The sequence below is a fragment of the Phalacrocorax aristotelis genome, chromosome 15, assembly GCF_949628215.1.
Source record: "Phalacrocorax aristotelis chromosome 15, bGulAri2.1, whole genome shotgun sequence".
Lineage (NCBI taxonomy): Eukaryota > Metazoa > Chordata > Aves > Suliformes > Phalacrocoracidae > Phalacrocorax > Phalacrocorax aristotelis.
In genome coordinates, this window is record NC_134290.1 from 16,536,431 (window position 1) to 16,553,649 (window position 17,219).

Below are 17,219 nucleotides of genomic sequence, written 5' to 3' on the forward strand. Positions count from 1 at the left end.
CCAACTCAAACAGCAACAGAAAGGGTGTTTCACACTGATCACGAGAGCAAAATATGCAAGTTCTAGAGAAAGACAATTTCAGTTTTCCAAGCAGAACCAAAGAAACTGACTTAAACACCGGCAAGTCAGCCCTAAAAGTTTCCTCATTGTTATAGATTCCGCCCCCCCCAGCATTTCATCAAGGTTTTTCCCTCTCGTTTTGCAGGTGTCCCCATACATACACTTTCTTTTTAAAGGCAAATTCATTCTTTCCCAAAATTACTATTGAGAGTATCTTGTAACAGGGAAAACTCCCTGGGAATTTTAAGAAATGTGTTCTGAAAGGCAATTTGCCACTGATCACAAAATTAACAGTTTCTCCAGCCTCTATGTACTGTTGGAGGCAGGTCAGAAGTGCCAAAAACGTTACTACCCAGCCACAGCCACAGCGTGAGCTGCACATCATTTCTCTCAAGCTGTGTATGGTCCTGCCATCAGCTTCAGGAGCAGCAGCGGGCAAACCACTCGCAACAGAAAACCAGCTAGTTTTGACCACCGCCCGCCAGTTTGTCAACCGTTTGCTAAATTAGCTTGTAAACAGCAGAAGCGCCACATTCCTCACGTGCATTAACTTTACCAAGGCTTCCGATTCTAACATTATTAATCACAAGCCCGTGGGAACGCCGGTGTCGCTGAAAGAGTAGGCTGTCTCTGCTAATCCCACGCTTGCCTTCGCTACCACGCACAACCGGTCCCGTGAAAACGAGAGTTTGTTTGCAATCACAGATGAAATTCACTTTCTTGTCTGAAGCGAACGGATTGCTGACACCGTAAACATGTTCCTAGGAATGAGAAGCATTAGTGCCATTAATATAGACTAAATGGTACATATTAGGAATAAGGAAGTAAGTTTCAGGGGATTTATTAAAAGCAGAGGTCAAGGTAGACAGGGTATCAGTTTTTGCAGAGGAAGGGACTAGAGGGAGTTTTAAGAGGAGACTGTGTAAACCAGAGGCAAGACAAGATTCCCCCCCCGCCATGTTACATCACGTAAAACCATCAAAATACCAGAATTGCTGAATTAACTGCTCCAAAAGCAGGGAAATGCTGAAAATACAGATGCCAGGGCCACACCTTGGGTGTGAGCATTACAGTGTCAAACACAGACACAAAACAGGATGCTGAGGCAACCGACCGATGAAGCACAGTGGATCGTTTGGGAGGGGGCAGAGCAGGAAGCCGAAGACTCACAGCTGTTATTGCAGTGAAGTCTCCTCAAACAGGAAGGCTGCTGGAATTTCACATTGTTCTTTGGCTATGTCACAGGATGGTCATACAAGTTTCAGCTCCTATCAAGGGCAAGGAGGAATTTCTGTACTTGGGGGTCTGATTTCATCTCACCTTCTGTTCCAGTACAAGTTGGTAACATTTCAGGTTCATTTCTAAAGCTCTGGAAGCAAGCAATGACTGGACGCTTCACTCGCATTGACCCACTTCCACAGATTGTCGGAACACACAGCTCTTACCCAAAAGTGTATGTTAATTAAAATTCCGCAAAGCAAGATTACTTAAGCCTGCCCCAGTTCTTCAGAATTTATGAATTTAGCTCCATACCAGGCAGGCAGTTCCATTGATTTACATGAATTATTCAAAGTAGAAACATCTGCAAAGCTTCACTGGATCAGCAATTTAAGCCTGAGTCCTGCCAGGAAGCAAAAGCGCCTCAGCTAGTGTTTGGCTATGCTAGCTGCATTTGCAGATTGTTAAAATAATTCATTTTAGACTAGTAAAGGTGTTCAAGGGGGGTAGCCTGAGATATCCAGCTGCTTCCATGTAAGAGACACGTGCAGCCTTAGAGAAGCAAGAGCATTCAGAAACTCCTCACTGGACCTAACAAATGTCATTCCTTACCCCATTCTCTCGAGAGAGCAATCCTGAGTGGTGGCGGAGGAAGAATATTTCTCATTGCAACGACACAAAGGTTTATGCCTCAAGCAACCAGAAGGACAAGCTAAACATCACCATATGTTTTCTCATGAGCCAAAGATATTGCTGGACCTTTATCGGCTTGGGCCCTTCAAGGCATGACCCACACATCTGCATGGGTGCGAATGAAGTATCCGACACCGCAGAAATAAGCAGAGCTACGTGCCAAACTCACAGTGCTTACACAGTAACACTTTGATCTACAGAGATACCCTTCATCATTACTAATCATCCTGTAAAATACGCTCAGCAATGCTGGAGCATTAAAGAAGTCTCGAACTGAGGACGTACAGAACAAGCATCAATGCCAGAAGTCAGCAAGGCACATCCAATAACATCTTCGTAGTGTTAAACCTGGTTATATTGACACCGTAATAGCTGAATGCCTATATTTGGCACCCAGCTGCCATCTGTGCATTAGGGACGCTACCGCAATAGCCTGCCACAGCAGATCTACGCTCCAGTGACCTCCCACGAACTCGCTTCCTCATCTGGCGTTGCTTCTGCATCTTTAACAACTTTTACACATTTACATGTCTTGTAAGCATCACCCCTCCCCTTATTTTTCCTTTTCTTAAAACCTTTTGCATCCTTCTTTCTCCTATTTCCTTATGTTCCCTGATCTACTTTATTGAGGATTTGGGGAAATTCAGATCAACTGAAAAGTTTATTTATCCTTCAAACCTGCATTTTGCATTGATCTGCAGTAGCAAACCTGGGCACGCGGGGAGGAAAGCATGACGCTTGGCAATTTCTCACACAGTCAGAGACTTCAGTTTTGGTCCTTAATTACAGGAATTATGAGAAGAGGGCCTGCACTTCCAAAACACCAGATTCCTGTCTTGGCCTTAGGCTCTACCAGTCTTTTCCTCCACATGCAAGAACTCTGCCTACCCAAGAGGAAACTGCAACCCTTTTGCAATTGCAAAACGAGGCTTCTCTTTGCCACAGGAGTCCAAAACCGAGCCGTAAGTCTGCTAGGATCCCCACGTGTGACACTCCAGGCACGCTGCACTGCGCCCAAGCACAGCTTCACTCACTGGGCTGCGTCCCTGTTTCGCCTGCAGGCAGCCGCAAGAATTCGTAAAAACACTTTCTGTATGTATTTCTGTTTCCCAAGTACACTTTATGAAGAGAAGCATAAATAAGTGGATTGATGCACTTTTGTTCTGCTTTGCTTTGCTTTCTTCAGCTGTCTTTTTTTATTTTTGCCAGCTCAGAATTAGGAGGCTGCACCGAGCAGGCTGCCTCAGCAGGGCTGGCTGCAGGGCAGGTATGTGAAAAATGCAGCTTCTGACAGGGCAGGCTCGGTTCTATGTAAACACCTGAAGTGACAGGTGAGACGAGAGCGCTGCAAAAGCGGCATTCTCTTTCTGCTTCCACTTGCTAATATGCCCGCTAGAGAACAACAGAATGTTAGCAGATATGTAACTCGGAAACACTGTTTTAAAAATCACTGTAGTTTGAAGAACCTACCCCGTATCGCTACAGGTTCATACCTTCTTCTCTAAAACCATTTTAGAAAACATTAGCCTGGCCCACGTGGCAGATGGGTTACCATATGATAAGTATTTGTTCAAGACTAGCACTACTCTGTTCTTTAAAGTGCTCATGCAGAACCACTCTTGCTCCAACGAGGTCAAAGATTCAGTGCACAGAATGAATTTTTAATCTCTTTTAGGACTGCAACAGCTGTGTTTTGTTCAAGAGCAAATTAGTCAAAGCACAACTAAGTAATGCAACGACCAGCTGGGTCTTTTTCAACTACAGCGTAAAAACCTTTTTTTTTCATATGCATTTCTCATTTTTGGGTTTAGGCACACCATTTAACCGAACTATGTCCAGAAACATGTATGTAATATAAAGCACAGAAGTAACTTAAGGCAACTGAAGTACCCAAAAATCACCTATACGCTTTCAACAACAAAATCTATTCAGCGTTCACGAACTCACCAGACGGTAGCTAGGGAGACAAGTCATTCCAACCCTGTTTCCTGTCTCTTTATAAAATTCCAGGTAACATTCAGCACACCTAACGAGAACCAGTCTCCCTGAACTCCCTCTCTTCACTAGTATCCCCAGCACCACAGCACAAAGCCAGCTTTCCGCTCGGACAACTTTTTTTTTAGACCATCCACAATCCCTGCTGTGGACTCCAGACACACGCTTTAATGAAGCAGACCGCGGTAGGAACTTCCCAAAACCCAGAGCACGCGGGCCCTGCGCTGAAGTGCCTCGGGGAGCAGACGCAGAGAGCATCAAGCAAGAGGTTAGCGCAAGAGGACTTGTTCTCAGTGAAGCACTAGTTTGCCAACGCAAATAAGTCACATCCAAGTTCTTAGCGGTGTTAAAGAGGATGCCTAAACTGATGAGGATGAAGGTCGTAAGACGCCTCTCCTGAAACCAGGGGATGGCAGGAACGTCACTGGAAGAAGAGCTGCGTTTTCTAGCTCTTGAAGTTCTGGGAAAACATCAACTTGGGGAAACCGCGCGAGCCTGTCCCGCTCGCCAGGACAAGCCGGGAGGGCCGGGCAGCTGAACCTGCCGGGCAGGCTGCCCCCCGCCACCCGTCCCGCCCCACCCGGGGGCCCGCATCCGAACACTGGCACTGCCCCGCAAGGCTCGCCCTGCCAGGGAGCTGCGGGGCTGCGATTTACACTCTCACGCACCCGGAGCGGAAACACTGCGGAGGGCGCGGGTCCCGGCAGGAGGCCTGTGGTAGAAGCACGCTACCAAACGCCCAGCTTTCAGGAGAACACCGTAAAAGCAATGAATAAATTATAATACGAGAAGGTGAAACCCCCCAGGAGAGGCTGGGCGGGCCTGCCCGGCGCCTCCCGCCCCGGCACCGCCAGGCCCCGCGGGCCCGGCCGCGGCTGGGCAGCTCCGGGAGCGGGGGACGCGCCGCCCGCCGCGGCCCTAAGGGGACCTCATCGCCCCGGCCCTGAGGGGAGCCCCTCGCCCGCCCTCCCGCCCGCCTCACCTGCCGCCCAGGAGGCTCCGCGCCCGCTCCGCCAGGGCGCCCGGCACCTCGGCCTTGCTGAGGGCGCCGCTCCCCGCCGGGCTCCACGGCAGCGGCTCCCCCGGGCCCAGCGGGGACGGGAAGTCCCTCAGAAAAGAGCTCAGGGGAGCCCCGGCCGCCTCCCCCTCCAGCGCCATGGCGGGGCCGCGCTGGGGCGCGCTGCCCGGCCGCCGCCGCCTCGCCGGGAGCGGAGCGGGCCGGGGCAGGCCGGGCCGGCGAGCGGAGGGCGAGGGCAGCGGCCCCACTGACGGCCCCTTTAAGCGCCGCGCAGGGGGCGTGGCCAGGCGCAGGGGGCGCGGCCAGGCGCGATGCCCGGTATGCGGGGGCGGGGCAGGGCGGCCACGCGGCCGGACGGGTGGGGCGGAAGGGCGTGTCCCGGGCCCGCCCCCCGGAACAGCGTTCCACCCGGAAACACCCGTTCCCCGGCAGGGTGTGGGGGTCGCACAGGGCCCCCCCCGCGGTTGTTCCCGTTCCCGCCGGAGTGACTTTAAAAAGGCCCAGCAGCCCCGGGCCCGCAGCCACGCCAGGCTCTGGGGCCCATAGTTCACTGCAAAACGCCCGCGCCCGCCCTCAGAACCGCCCCGCCGGCAGAAGCACGGGACTGTGCGGTAATGGCCTCGGCGTCTCGGCGAGCACGACGGCAAGCTGACCTGTTTCTCGCACTAGTTGCAGTTAAACACGTCCGCCACATCACCTACAACCGTTTCTTGCTCATTCACGGACACGTCTGGCTCAGAAACGGGAGTGTCAGGAAACGAGACGGAACAATCTCTGTCCCAGGCTGGAGTCTTCCAGGAGAAGCGTGACTGACGGTCCTGAACCCCAGACTCACAAAAACAACACGGCATCAACCCCCCCGTGAGGTTAGTACGGCACAGGCAGCCGGGACGCTCGCGCTGACCTCTCACCTACATCTTTCGGGCCCTTTGGGGTATTTACACCATATCGACTAAAACCCTGTCCTGCCTCACACTGTCACGCAGCGCTCGGTAACTCTGCTGAAGCGTACTACCAAAGCACAACACCATTCTTTAATCCCACCTGAGAAACGGCAAAAGTCCTTCCCAAAAACAGGACCCCAGTTTATTGTCTATCTGGCTTTCTGGTTTTTAATACCATAAAACACAGGCCTTTCATTTGCTAAGTATTAAACACATAGTTTTATCAAGGCATTAACCTGAATATTCAGTTTGGGGGGAAAATAAACCCCAAACCTCAGAACTCCTTCCCCTGCAACGATACCATCTTGAATGCTATTTCCAGTCCCCATCTCCTCTTCCATATCCGAACATCCAGACACAAACAGGTGACACGTCTTACCTTCCAAACAGCAGCCGTTTCCAGTGTGCACAACTAGAAATACCCTTTACTTCAGGTATCAAGACAGCGATAAGGATTCTGTCCTTACCTTGTATCTTCCAGGGGTAACTGGACATAACATCTTTAGAGGAGGAAGGAATAACACCAGATGCTGCAAAGCCAGGACAGGGAACACATTTCCCGGAAGCACTAGTACGTGTTCAGTGAAATGATGGAGAAAACAAGAAATTGAGGTACTGCAAATGCTTGCAGCACCTCAATTCCTTGTTTTCTCCTTCTCAGACACCTCTGCTTCAGAGCGTGAGCTCATTTGGTCCCCATTCCACTGAATAAGCTACGAAACACAGACTTCACACTTTTTTTAATCGCAAGAGCTCTCTGAAAAGGAAAGAGGAAGCCCCATTAACGCTTTCAAAACTTGATTTTTTTTTTTAATACTAGGATACTTCATGGAGAATCCCATAAAAATGAATCCAAATAAAATGAAAAAAGGGAGGGCCACTATTGCACTGTTTAAGCAGGCTTTTAATTCAGTGGTGGGATGCTCAGTTTTGTGAAGGACCCGAGTGCTCTGAACCCCTAGTACGAGGACTTCAACCTAGCACCAGTTCAGGATTCATGACAGATTGAGGCACTGGGCACACAGTTACCTGTGCTCAGCAACAGAGGCTGCTGAGGTTTTCAGAGATTTCTAAGCCACTACAGTTCAGGAGATTCTTATCCCACCTCTTCCCTTTGCATTCCCACGCTAAACTAGAGTAGCCTGTGTCCTGCAACATCCCTGCTGTGATCACTCCCTGCTGGCAGTTCCAAGAACAAAAACTGATTTTAAATAGTTGAATGATGTTGGAGAGAGCAGCACTAGATGTGGAATGACATCATCCCTTCAGCCTTACTAGCCGTAAAATGGCTACTGATCACTTCCAGACAGATGGTTTTTGTCTGCCATGTTCTTTCCCTGCTCCTATCAGAGATCTAATCCTTCTTTTCCTTCCACACATAAATAATGATCAGATCAAAAATCTGTATTTTGATAGTCCTCTTAATCCCAAGCACCACGCTGTCTGTCTTTGGCACCAACTTTCTAGGGAGAGCAGCTGCTACCCCCCTCTCCCCAGGCTGAGAAAAGCAAGCTTCCAAGGGCACGCTAGTGCCATCTCAGCAGGGCCAAGCATGCAGCCCTTTCATACGGGTCAGTTCATTTTTATTCTTTCATCAGCAATGGGAGCCAAATCAACCTCCTGAGTGAATGGTGCTATTTCAAAGGTAACTTCCTAAACAACAAAAGTTCTCACCTGAGCTTTTCCCATGGAATATCAACTGAAAGTAGAAGAGATTTATTTCATAAGCTGTAATTCCTTTCTTTGTTCCAGTAAGAACCGCAGACATAAGACATGTAGCAGTCACCTTAACGTTAGAGACATCTCCAGGGACTTCAGCATTTTAGGGAGTTTCTTGCTCTCTTGTACCTTTTAAAGCAATCCCAGGAATGTGCCTCTAAGTTTCAAGAAGAAACTGAAAACGCTCATCACCGCTGCATTCTTTCCGCTCCCGTCAGAGACAACTGCCACCACCAACCTGTGTGCCAGGCCGCGGCACTAAGAGCCCACTGTGGCACCCCCTGCACCGTGCAGCCTTCTCCCAGGCCGTGGCCGCCCTGCGCTGCCCGGCTGCTGAGGGAGAACAAGCTTCTCTGGCAGCTGGTGCAGAACAAAACCAAAGCCTTTGCTCCTCAGGCACAGGCACCGACAGTTCTGAATGGCCGTTCGCAGTTACTCATAGATCTGTATCAGAAAGAACGTGCCCATTTGTGGTAGGGAGAAGGGAGCCACTGAAGTCTGCCAGAACATGTAAACAGCTCGTTCTTAAGAGAAAGGTCCCAGCTATTTATTTCCACTGGCGCTAATACAGCAAAGGGATTTTACAAGCGAAAATTTGTTTGCCAATGACCAAAATAAGAGCCATGCTTGGAGAAAGAAAAGCTTTCTTACACAGCTCAGAAGCCAGAAGAACGAGTGACAACAGGTCTCCCACGCTTCCAGGGCCACCGCCTCCCGAGTAGGAGGGAAATGCCAGCCAACGGCCAGCGCCGTACACAGCAGCAGGAGCCAGCTGAGCACGCAGGCATTCTCAGAGCCGCATCTTCATGTACCAAAGCAGGGTACAGCCTAAGAGAGGACTTCAACAACTCAATACAAGCACCTGGAAAGCTCTTATAGTTTATGTTAAGAACTAGGCTCTGAGACACGACAGCAAATGACCTTTAAAACATGAAAAGAAGCTACTCACTCCAGGCTAAGGGAGTTGCAAAGGCAGTTTGTTTTTACTTCGGAAAAAAAACAAACAAGACTACAAAAAAAGAAACTTCTACCTATGGCTGGGTCTTTTAAGCAATACTATTAAAACACAGTTCATGTTTGAGCTGTAACTATATAAACGTTTGATCAGAGGAACAGGCTTGGGGCTGTGGTGTTTCGTCCGTGATCCCTTGTTCAGTAAATGCACACGCTACGCCAATTAAAACAGAGTTGTACGTTACCTTTTGCAGGGACTTGTCTTTCCTTTCCATTGCCAGCGAATCATGTGCCAAGTTGCTCTCTGCACAGCCCGTGTCTGAATGCAGGAGCCTTTGCACCAGGTAAAACGGCGATGGCATCCTCCCATCCAACGACTAGTGCTGAAACTGTTTTGGGGGTACAGGCGATACAAACTGTACTCAATCAGATGACCAGATAGGATCAGCTACGCACACATGGAAGGAAAGGAGAGAACATTATGCATTGGTACAACTAGATTTTGTGATGCGGCACCCAGCGTCACAGTGGTTAGACACAGCTCCACAAAAAAGACGAGGACGCCCTCCTCTTGACAACAAAACTAACCAACACTGAAGCGACAATTTGCAGTACAGACGGTACAAACTGTCTGATCAGGTATGATCAGCGGTGTGAACACAAGAGGAAAAGAGCAGCATGGGTACTCTGACCTCCTGCAGCGGGAGAAGGTCTCAGTTAACTGGGGCCCGTTGACCAAAGGTTATTGACTTGGCTGCACAGACCATAATGTGGGAATCACTGCTCAGTGCCAATATCCCCCTTCACATTTACAATTTCCATTTTGTACGTCTCTTGGCTTTATTCTCTTATGCAGCAGAGTGACAGGTCTGAAGTGGTGCTCTTGCTATTGCAGATGTAATTTAAAAATCTGACTGCTACTAATCATTTATTAGTTTTGAAGATTCAAAGTCAGATGAAACAAGTCTCCTTCCACACCTGAAGACTACAGCAGCATATCACTGATCTTAATCAGCTCATATATTCCTGGCACTCGTACTGCTGCCAAAGGCCCCAGAAATGACAGAAGAGGGAAATTTCATTTCCTTTCTGTCAGCCCCAGGTAATGGTCTAGGTAGACTTCTTACGTCTCCCTTCTATTTGTAAGCTCTATTTGGACCAGTGAATTCCAACTAAACGTTTAAAGGCTCACGCAGTGACTAACTCATCATCCAGAAGAATTTGTTTTGCGATTAAATCAAGGTGTACAATGATCTAAGGTGTTTAACTTTTCTAAGGACAGGAAAGCCGTGAAGATCAAAAACACTTAAAAATGAACTTAAAGGGAAACAATTTTTTATAAGAAGTTTATTTTTCTGTTGTGTGGCCGTTATACAAAGTAAGCAGCCAGAGCTGCCATTTTGTCCTTGGGTTTCTTTGGATTGAGTCTTCCTCCAGGCCTCCGGCCTTTACCTCTTCCTCGGCCTTGCCTTTTTCCTTGTCCGCCACGGTGCATGGGGTGCCTCATGGCTGCATGTTTCAGCTCCACCAGATCTTGAAACACAGGATCACAGAACACGCAGCCTGAATGCTGGGTCTCATCACCAGGCAGAGGGGATTTGGCTTTGTTAAAATCTACGTCCACAAGGGCTGCATCACACAAGTCACAGGTCTCCGGCGACACTCGAACTTTGTGGGCATTCTCAAAGAAGTGCACAATCACGTTGCATTTGTTGCATGCCATCTTCCACTTGGGGCCGGACGTCGAGTCCAGCACCAGAACCCCATTCTCACATTCAACGCACTGCCCAATTCCAAGCATGCTAAGGGAATGCTGGCATGTGGGGTGGGTGCATTCATTACAGCCCATTCCTGGGGAAAGAAGAGTAAAACCGTACCATGAGGAACCCCTGATATCACTACCCACACTACCCAGCTTGGAGGACGCAAGACACAGGAATCAGTGACAACTTAGTATATGTAAGTTTTCTAAATCACTAAAGAACGGAACTGCTCCCCGAACGGCAACTTCCCTTTTCACAGGTTCAGAATAATCCCTTGCTCAAAAGTTTTTCTGTAATGGCTTTCAGAATTGCCAGATACTGCGCACTGTGCAGTACAGGCAGTTTGGACACTTACTTGTATGTCTCCTAACTGCTACTTTATACTTGCAATACCCACTGTTAGTGCAAGACATTTTTAATTAATTAAAAAGTGGTAATAAAAAGATGCCAAAAAGCTCCTGATACTCAGAGCTTCAAATGCACTACTTGAAGTTTTGGTCTCACAGTTACCAGACTAACTGCAACTTTTACCCCTGCTTACATCCTTCAACAGCTTTTGACACACCATCTGTCTCAGTATCGAAACACTCTCAAGACCTGGTCTTAATCTATAGCCCGGTTAGCAAGGTGTCAGAATCTCAGTGGTTTTCACTGCATACTGGGTGTTACGAAGGTCACCTACTGTGCGCGCAGAAATGGGTTAACTAATAAATTTTGGTCAGCAAGTTTGATGTGAATTTTAGGTATCTGTAATCTAATTTGAACTGTACTTTATATTAAACAACAGTGATTAAAAACTACGAAAAAGCACACTGTATAGACTGTACCTAATTTATTTCAAGTGAGGTTGATCTCTGCACGTTTACATAATTCCTACCTTTTTTCATGTCCCTGAAGGGAGGATGGTTGTAACAGTATGGACAGAGTGGGTAGCTCTTTCCTCTGGATCCAGATGACCACAGCACCAGCTCAAAGTCATCTAGGGGGCAACGCAACTCTTTGTAGAGTTTAATGGTACCATTCTGTGGGAGGCTGTAGGTGTCATCACAGTGAGAGCAGTGCAGACGACTCGGTTTGGCCTGGAAATAGAATACAAGCCTCCTGAATAACTGTAGCGTGAAGCAGTGTTCAAACATGCAGTAAATCCAGCTGGGGCTGCTCTCTGGTTTGTGCCCCACGGAGAAACTCCATCAGGCTTTATGTTTTAGAAATGCACTCGACAACCACATTTGAATCCAAATTCACTAATGGAAAAGGGTTTTCTGCTCAATGCCCCCCCAGCAAGTGAAATTTAAATCCCAAGCATGAGTGAACTTACCTGAATATACTTCATAAAACGATGGCATTTACCGCAGCGGGAAAGAGGTTTACCTGTGGCAGCTAAGGGTGAAAAAGACACTTCCATCAACTCATCCATACCTGCGAAAGAGATAGTCACATTTATGTAAGAATTTCAGTTCTTAAGAGGAAATCTGGCACAAAATCGTCTACAGGACCTGTGAAGAAGTGGGAACAAAAATATTTTACTCAAAATGCTCTTCCCTCTTTAGGCAGACTTTTTAAATACACAGTGTTTTGCAGTGAGCATGTACAAACACACACTGGTAAGTACCTCAGCTAGTCTGAAGTTTTTGAAACTCCCCACTGCAGTGTCACAAAATAAATCTGAAGTAGAGTTTTGGAGCCATGATTCAGTCCATTTCTTTTCAGAGAGCAACTTAATTTGACTCAAAACTTCCAGTCCTGGAACACACCTTCTCAGTAAGCCTAAACCTCTGAAAAGAACCTAATAAACAAGTATTTTCCACTAGCATCATTGCAACAATTAAGCGATTATAGAGAACTCCACATGTAAAAAAGTTTTACCTGCAATAGAATCCACGAAATAGTGAAATTTCCTTTTGAAAATGTCAAGGGTGTGCTCCAGGACCTGATGATAATTCGCTTTACCCAGAGCTATTAAGTTGAGTTGCTTCTCTACGGCACTGCGGATCGTAGGAAGAACCAATTCTGCATCTAACAGAAAACCAGAGACAACAGCAGAGAAGCAGCAATGAAAGATCAAAAAATGGGGGTAGGAAACTGTCCATATGTAAACCACCATCAAAATAAACCAGCAAGTTTTAATTATTATAGTCTTTGGAATAAGTAATATTTTCCTGGGTGCATTATTTCAGACAGAAATGCTACTTATACAGTGTCGTGGTTTACGTGCTTGACATGCTGAAGGGAAAAAGGAGCTAAGAGGATGGAAAGGGGAGAGCATTTAACTGACCTATTTTGTAATAACCATGGACCAGAACAATGCCAAGGTTTGTAGGCTTCAGTCTCCGACCACTCTCCACGGTGACGTAGTTTCGCTGGCAAATGTTGTTAATGTGGACTGGAATGCTTGCATCAGTTCCTGCCACACAAAGGAAAACAATACACCCACTCTGAACAAAGAGTTTTCACTGAATTACTCATTTCTGACTTCTCTGGTTTTATGTCAAGTTATAGTGCTCCTGAGACTACCTAAAATTCAGGTACCTTTTTACTGATACCCAACTTCCAGTGGGTAACTTCTCTGTCTAGTAACTCTTACGTCCTTTGCAGTTCTGAGAAGCCTGAAATATGTTTTAACCTTCATTCTTTCATCTCTTCCAAGGAATTACTACTGGGAGGACACCTATTCTCACAATCACTAATTCTGGAAAAACACAGCGGAGTAAGAGACTATGTTTGTTTTGACTGGACAAAGTTATGAAAATGCAAAGGAAACAAGTCAGATTAAAAAAGAAAAAAGTCGTATTGTGGTAAGTTGAACAATAAGATATATAAGGACTATTGGAGCCAGCAAAGCTGAAGCAGGCTGTAAAGGAAATAACTCCTAAGAATGAGGAGGAGCATTTTTCCACAAAACATAGGCTCTTTCTGGCAGAGAAGGGACAAGGATGTGTTACCAAATGACAGTGCTTTGGTCAGAAACTAGGCATAAGAATAAAAAAGGAAAAAGAACGGGGAGGAAGAGAATCTACCATCTGCTAAGAGACTACAGACATCGTGGTTTGAAGTCGGGGGGAAAAGATCGTTACTGTACCTATTCAGATGAATACTGGAAGGTCATTACCGACAGAGAGAGATCAGAGGAGCGATTCAGACTCTGCGCTCTTGGTGCACGTATTACAGGATAATCTAAGTTAAGCAAGTTCCTACCAATGCCATGCTTTTCCATCAGAGTGATAAGTTCTGCTTCCGTCAGGTAATCAGGAGGACTGGTTTGCTTTTCCAGCAGTTTTATTTCACCAATCGGAAAAAGATCTCCTTTCTCACAGTGGGGAAGGCTCTCTTCCAACGGGATGCTGTGCCACGGCATAATTTCTGTGAACCCTGGAGTTAATGAAACAAACAAAAATAATGACAGCTTATCGTCACAGCTTTCAAAAGGTCAAGGTTTAGGTTTCTAATTGTAACACGGGCTGCATTATACAGATCAAAGTTAAGAGGCTGTCTGCCATACATGCAGAAAATCCCCGAAGCTAGGAATTCTGAGGCAATACAGTATCACAAGACGGCATCTCCCACCACGCCGCATCAGATCTATTTTGTGCGTGACTTGAGTCAGGCTGATGTACGACAAAAAGTAAACGCTCTCTTTGAATGAAAGCACAGTGCCAGAATGGATGAGAGGAGCTCCTTAAAAAGGAAATACAAATAGTACGTCCTATTAATGTACTAAGGACTACTGGGCCAGCTTACCATAAAAATCTGTGGTGGTGCTACATTCATTTTACAGAGGCCCAAGAAAAAAAATCTACCTTTGTGTAATTTAACACTGAAAAGTCATTTGCTGTCTATAAACAGGCTCGTCTTCATGCAGGCAAACGTGGCATTGAATCTGAGACTACTACATGAAAAAAGACTTCTACTGTTACTGCAGTATGGAAACAATGACAAAGATTTGGTCTCTGGCCTCGATAGCTCAAAAGATGTCTTCAAAATTGTACTTCCCCCAAAGCTTCCCTTTTATGTTCATTCAATGTATTAATGGGGAAAAAAAAAGTCTGTAGCTATCTACTTACTCCCTGATTTGTCTTACCTGGTGAAGTTACCACTTTTCCGATACAGGTAAAACGTTCAGGGCCAATACTGAAAGAAATGGTGGTTTGTAGATACTTGCAATCAGCACTGACAGTGGCGATGAAATGCCTCGATATGTACTCATATAGTCGCCATCCATCTCCACCTGAGGATAAACAACATCTTACCCACAAAACTCAAGTCCTGAAGTTCTGGGTAAAATCTGCACTAAAAAGTACCACAGGAAAAACTGGTACCTAAAAGAAAATAACACTCAAAAGTCCATCCAGTTTCCCCTTAAAAATTTCCTGCCTACAGAACTGTCACATCACACAGACATGAGCTGCATGCAGACGCTCTTGGAGAAGGACGGCTAGTTTAGCCAGCCCATCTCCCAGTTTTGCAATGTGTTTGAATGAGAGGAAAAAGTAGAAAAGACTCCTCTTATTTGCTTTAAAAAAAAAAAGACATACAGAGAAACCCAAAATGACCTACTGCTTAGTGCCACCAGAGACCGCACCCTAATCTAAAACCTAAAATGGGGTCCTAGTGGCAACTGCCACACTGGTCAGCTTGAAGTCCTGCAACAGATGACTCTAAAATACTACTTATTAACACTATTTTGAAATTTAACCCATATCAAAGTTCCTTATTCACATCTACAGATAGGAAATGGAATAGCTGAAAGGTTACACTGGTATGAACAGCTTCTAATTCTTAGTCCTGTGCTTTGCATATTTCATCTTGCTGTGTACATAAAAACATCTTACACAGCCATTCAGTGGCCTGTGCAGTTACTCAAAACTTTAAAGCATTTGGTTTTCTATCAGAGATTATTTCACCAATTCATTAAAATCCAAAGCTGTCAGTTTTCTACAACAATCTTAGCTATTCCTAGTAAACAATACAATCGCTACACTTTCTTATAAACTTAAAATCCTTTTTTGAGGGATCACAGTGTAGAGAAAGGCAAACGTTACATTTTAACATAAAACCCACAAACCACAGACGCTAAATGAAAATGCAGTTGAAGCCTGACTTTCAAGCACGAAAACACAATAAAATTTCGGCTACTATTCCAGGGCAAACTCCTCCTAGCGAAAGCAGGCATGAAGTTGTTAAGTTGGCTATTCCTTTTCCTCAGCAGTCCCACGGTCCCTAAATCGATTACCAAAGAGCAGACCAGCTCTGCACTTCACTGTCACTGGAAGTTCAAATTTGGATAAAGATTGCTTTCTCTTCGCTTCCTGCTATTCAAACAATTGTACTTTCTATTGGAACTCAGGGATTTTCAAACTGGCTCCTATACCTCAAGGAACTAATTTCCTCACATAGTGTTCCAACACTACTGAATTTGCCTATACCCAATTCTGCCTCCGTTGCGGCTCTCATTGGCGTGATGGGAGGATGGTCTCCTGCATCATGGCCTTTCCTTGGACGATTAATGCCTTCTGACAGCAATGCTTTTACCTGGGTGAAAGAGGAGAGAGAAAACAGGCTGGCTGAAGTGGATAACGGGTCTCTCTTCGCAGGTTAAGGAACTTCTCAGATCAAATCCATGTCTGTACAACATCCATAAATGAAAGCAATTACCAGTACTTATTGCTTCTGAAGACCCATAGGTCATAAAATACCAAGTAAGATATATTCTAAAGCACAGACTAGAGGATCATCTGTTAGTACAGGTTTAGCTTCATGTACTCACAGTTTCTGCCCAGTAAGGATTATTGGCTTGTTGTCTCAAACATCCTTTCAAGTCAAAGTTTTCTGGATAATGGGTAGTTTCTGTTCGAGGGTAGCTAATATAACCCTGAGTATAAAGACGCTCTGCTATTTGCATGGCATGTTGTGGACCCATTCCTAAGATGGGATAGAGGAAAACAAAAATCATCTACACATCACTGTGATTATGACTTGTTTGCTGCATCTCAAAGTATACCTTATCAAAACCTTTAAATAAATCATGGTTTGTCCTTTCCGCAAGACTCTTGTCACCCTCATCTTACCCAACATGTCACTTCTGATAAGCTTTCTAAACTTGATCCTTCCCCCAAAATGAACTATCGTAGGGAGAGGAGGGTATCGATCTATATTTGGTACGCCCTTGATTATTTCGCCTGAGAAGCCAAAATACTTTGCTTTAAAACAGTGTAAAAATCTGAACTTTTACACATACCTAAAGCAGCACTGGCCACTCGTAGCATTTCTACCGTGTTCAGAGCCAGTGGTCTCTGCTTCACCTTCTCTTTTTTACTCACAGATTCTACCTAGAAAATAGCATTTTCCCAGTAAAAGTTCTGAAGTTTGGTAACTGGCAAATGTATCATTTCAGTCATGCCTATAAACACGTGCCATACCTACCATCATCTATTCTTGTCGTATCTGTTTTCGTAAAAACAGTAACCACCAATATATTTTTACTTCAGGAAATCTGACGGGAGATCATTTACCAAATTCGGAGATTACAGACCTAAGGCCTGTAACTGTGAACGCAGGAAGGTAGCTTATGGCTCTCTTTACTTCCCCCTTCCCTCAGCCGCACGTACTTCGGTGCTACAAGGATTTAGTGCTTATTCCAAGTAATGGTCCTAACTATAAGGATCCTGGTTTTTAAAAGCTTCATGCAGCCCTTGAACCTTGATGGCTATAAGCACTTAAATCCAAGCATGCTGTCAAACAAGTATTGAACCGAGCAGAACTAGAAGTTAATTGGCTATAAAGACTGTATCATACACATGATTAAAAATTTAACTGCAGGAATATTGCCACATAAGTAATTAAATTCTGATTTATACA

At 45.7% G+C, this 17,219-nt stretch overlaps 2 protein-coding genes across 4 annotated transcripts in view; both read right to left on the reverse strand.

The window, feature by feature from the left end:
• Positions 1-5,247, reverse strand: part of PPM1F (protein phosphatase, Mg2+/Mn2+ dependent 1F) — a 28,484-nt gene extending 23,237 nt beyond the window's left edge. For both annotated transcript variants that reach the window (XM_075110209.1, XM_075110207.1), the window contains exon 1: positions 4,949-5,247. In XM_075110209.1, coding sequence (XP_074966310.1) covers positions 4,949-5,124 — 176 coding nt within the window. In that variant the 5' untranslated portion in view covers positions 5,125-5,247. The remainder of the gene's footprint in view (positions 1-4,948) is intronic.
• A 2,283-nt stretch (positions 5,248-7,530) lies between these two features.
• TOP3B (DNA topoisomerase III beta) overlaps positions 7,531-17,219 on the reverse strand; it is a 63,606-nt gene continuing 53,917 nt past the window's right edge. For both annotated transcript variants that reach the window (XM_075110206.1, XM_075110205.1), the window contains exons 8-17: positions 16,600-16,690; positions 16,129-16,283; positions 15,788-15,893; positions 14,443-14,589; positions 13,560-13,733; positions 12,640-12,768; positions 12,231-12,380; positions 11,683-11,783; positions 11,242-11,443; positions 7,531-10,452 (exon numbers count right to left, since the gene is read on the reverse strand). In XM_075110206.1, the coding sequence (XP_074966307.1) occupies positions 9,971-10,452; positions 11,242-11,443; positions 11,683-11,783; positions 12,231-12,380; positions 12,640-12,768; positions 13,560-13,733; positions 14,443-14,589; positions 15,788-15,893; positions 16,129-16,283; positions 16,600-16,690 (1,737 nt within the window). In that variant the 3' untranslated portion in view covers positions 7,531-9,970. The remainder of the gene's footprint in view (positions 10,453-11,241; positions 11,444-11,682; positions 11,784-12,230; positions 12,381-12,639; positions 12,769-13,559; positions 13,734-14,442; positions 14,590-15,787; positions 15,894-16,128; positions 16,284-16,599; positions 16,691-17,219) is intronic.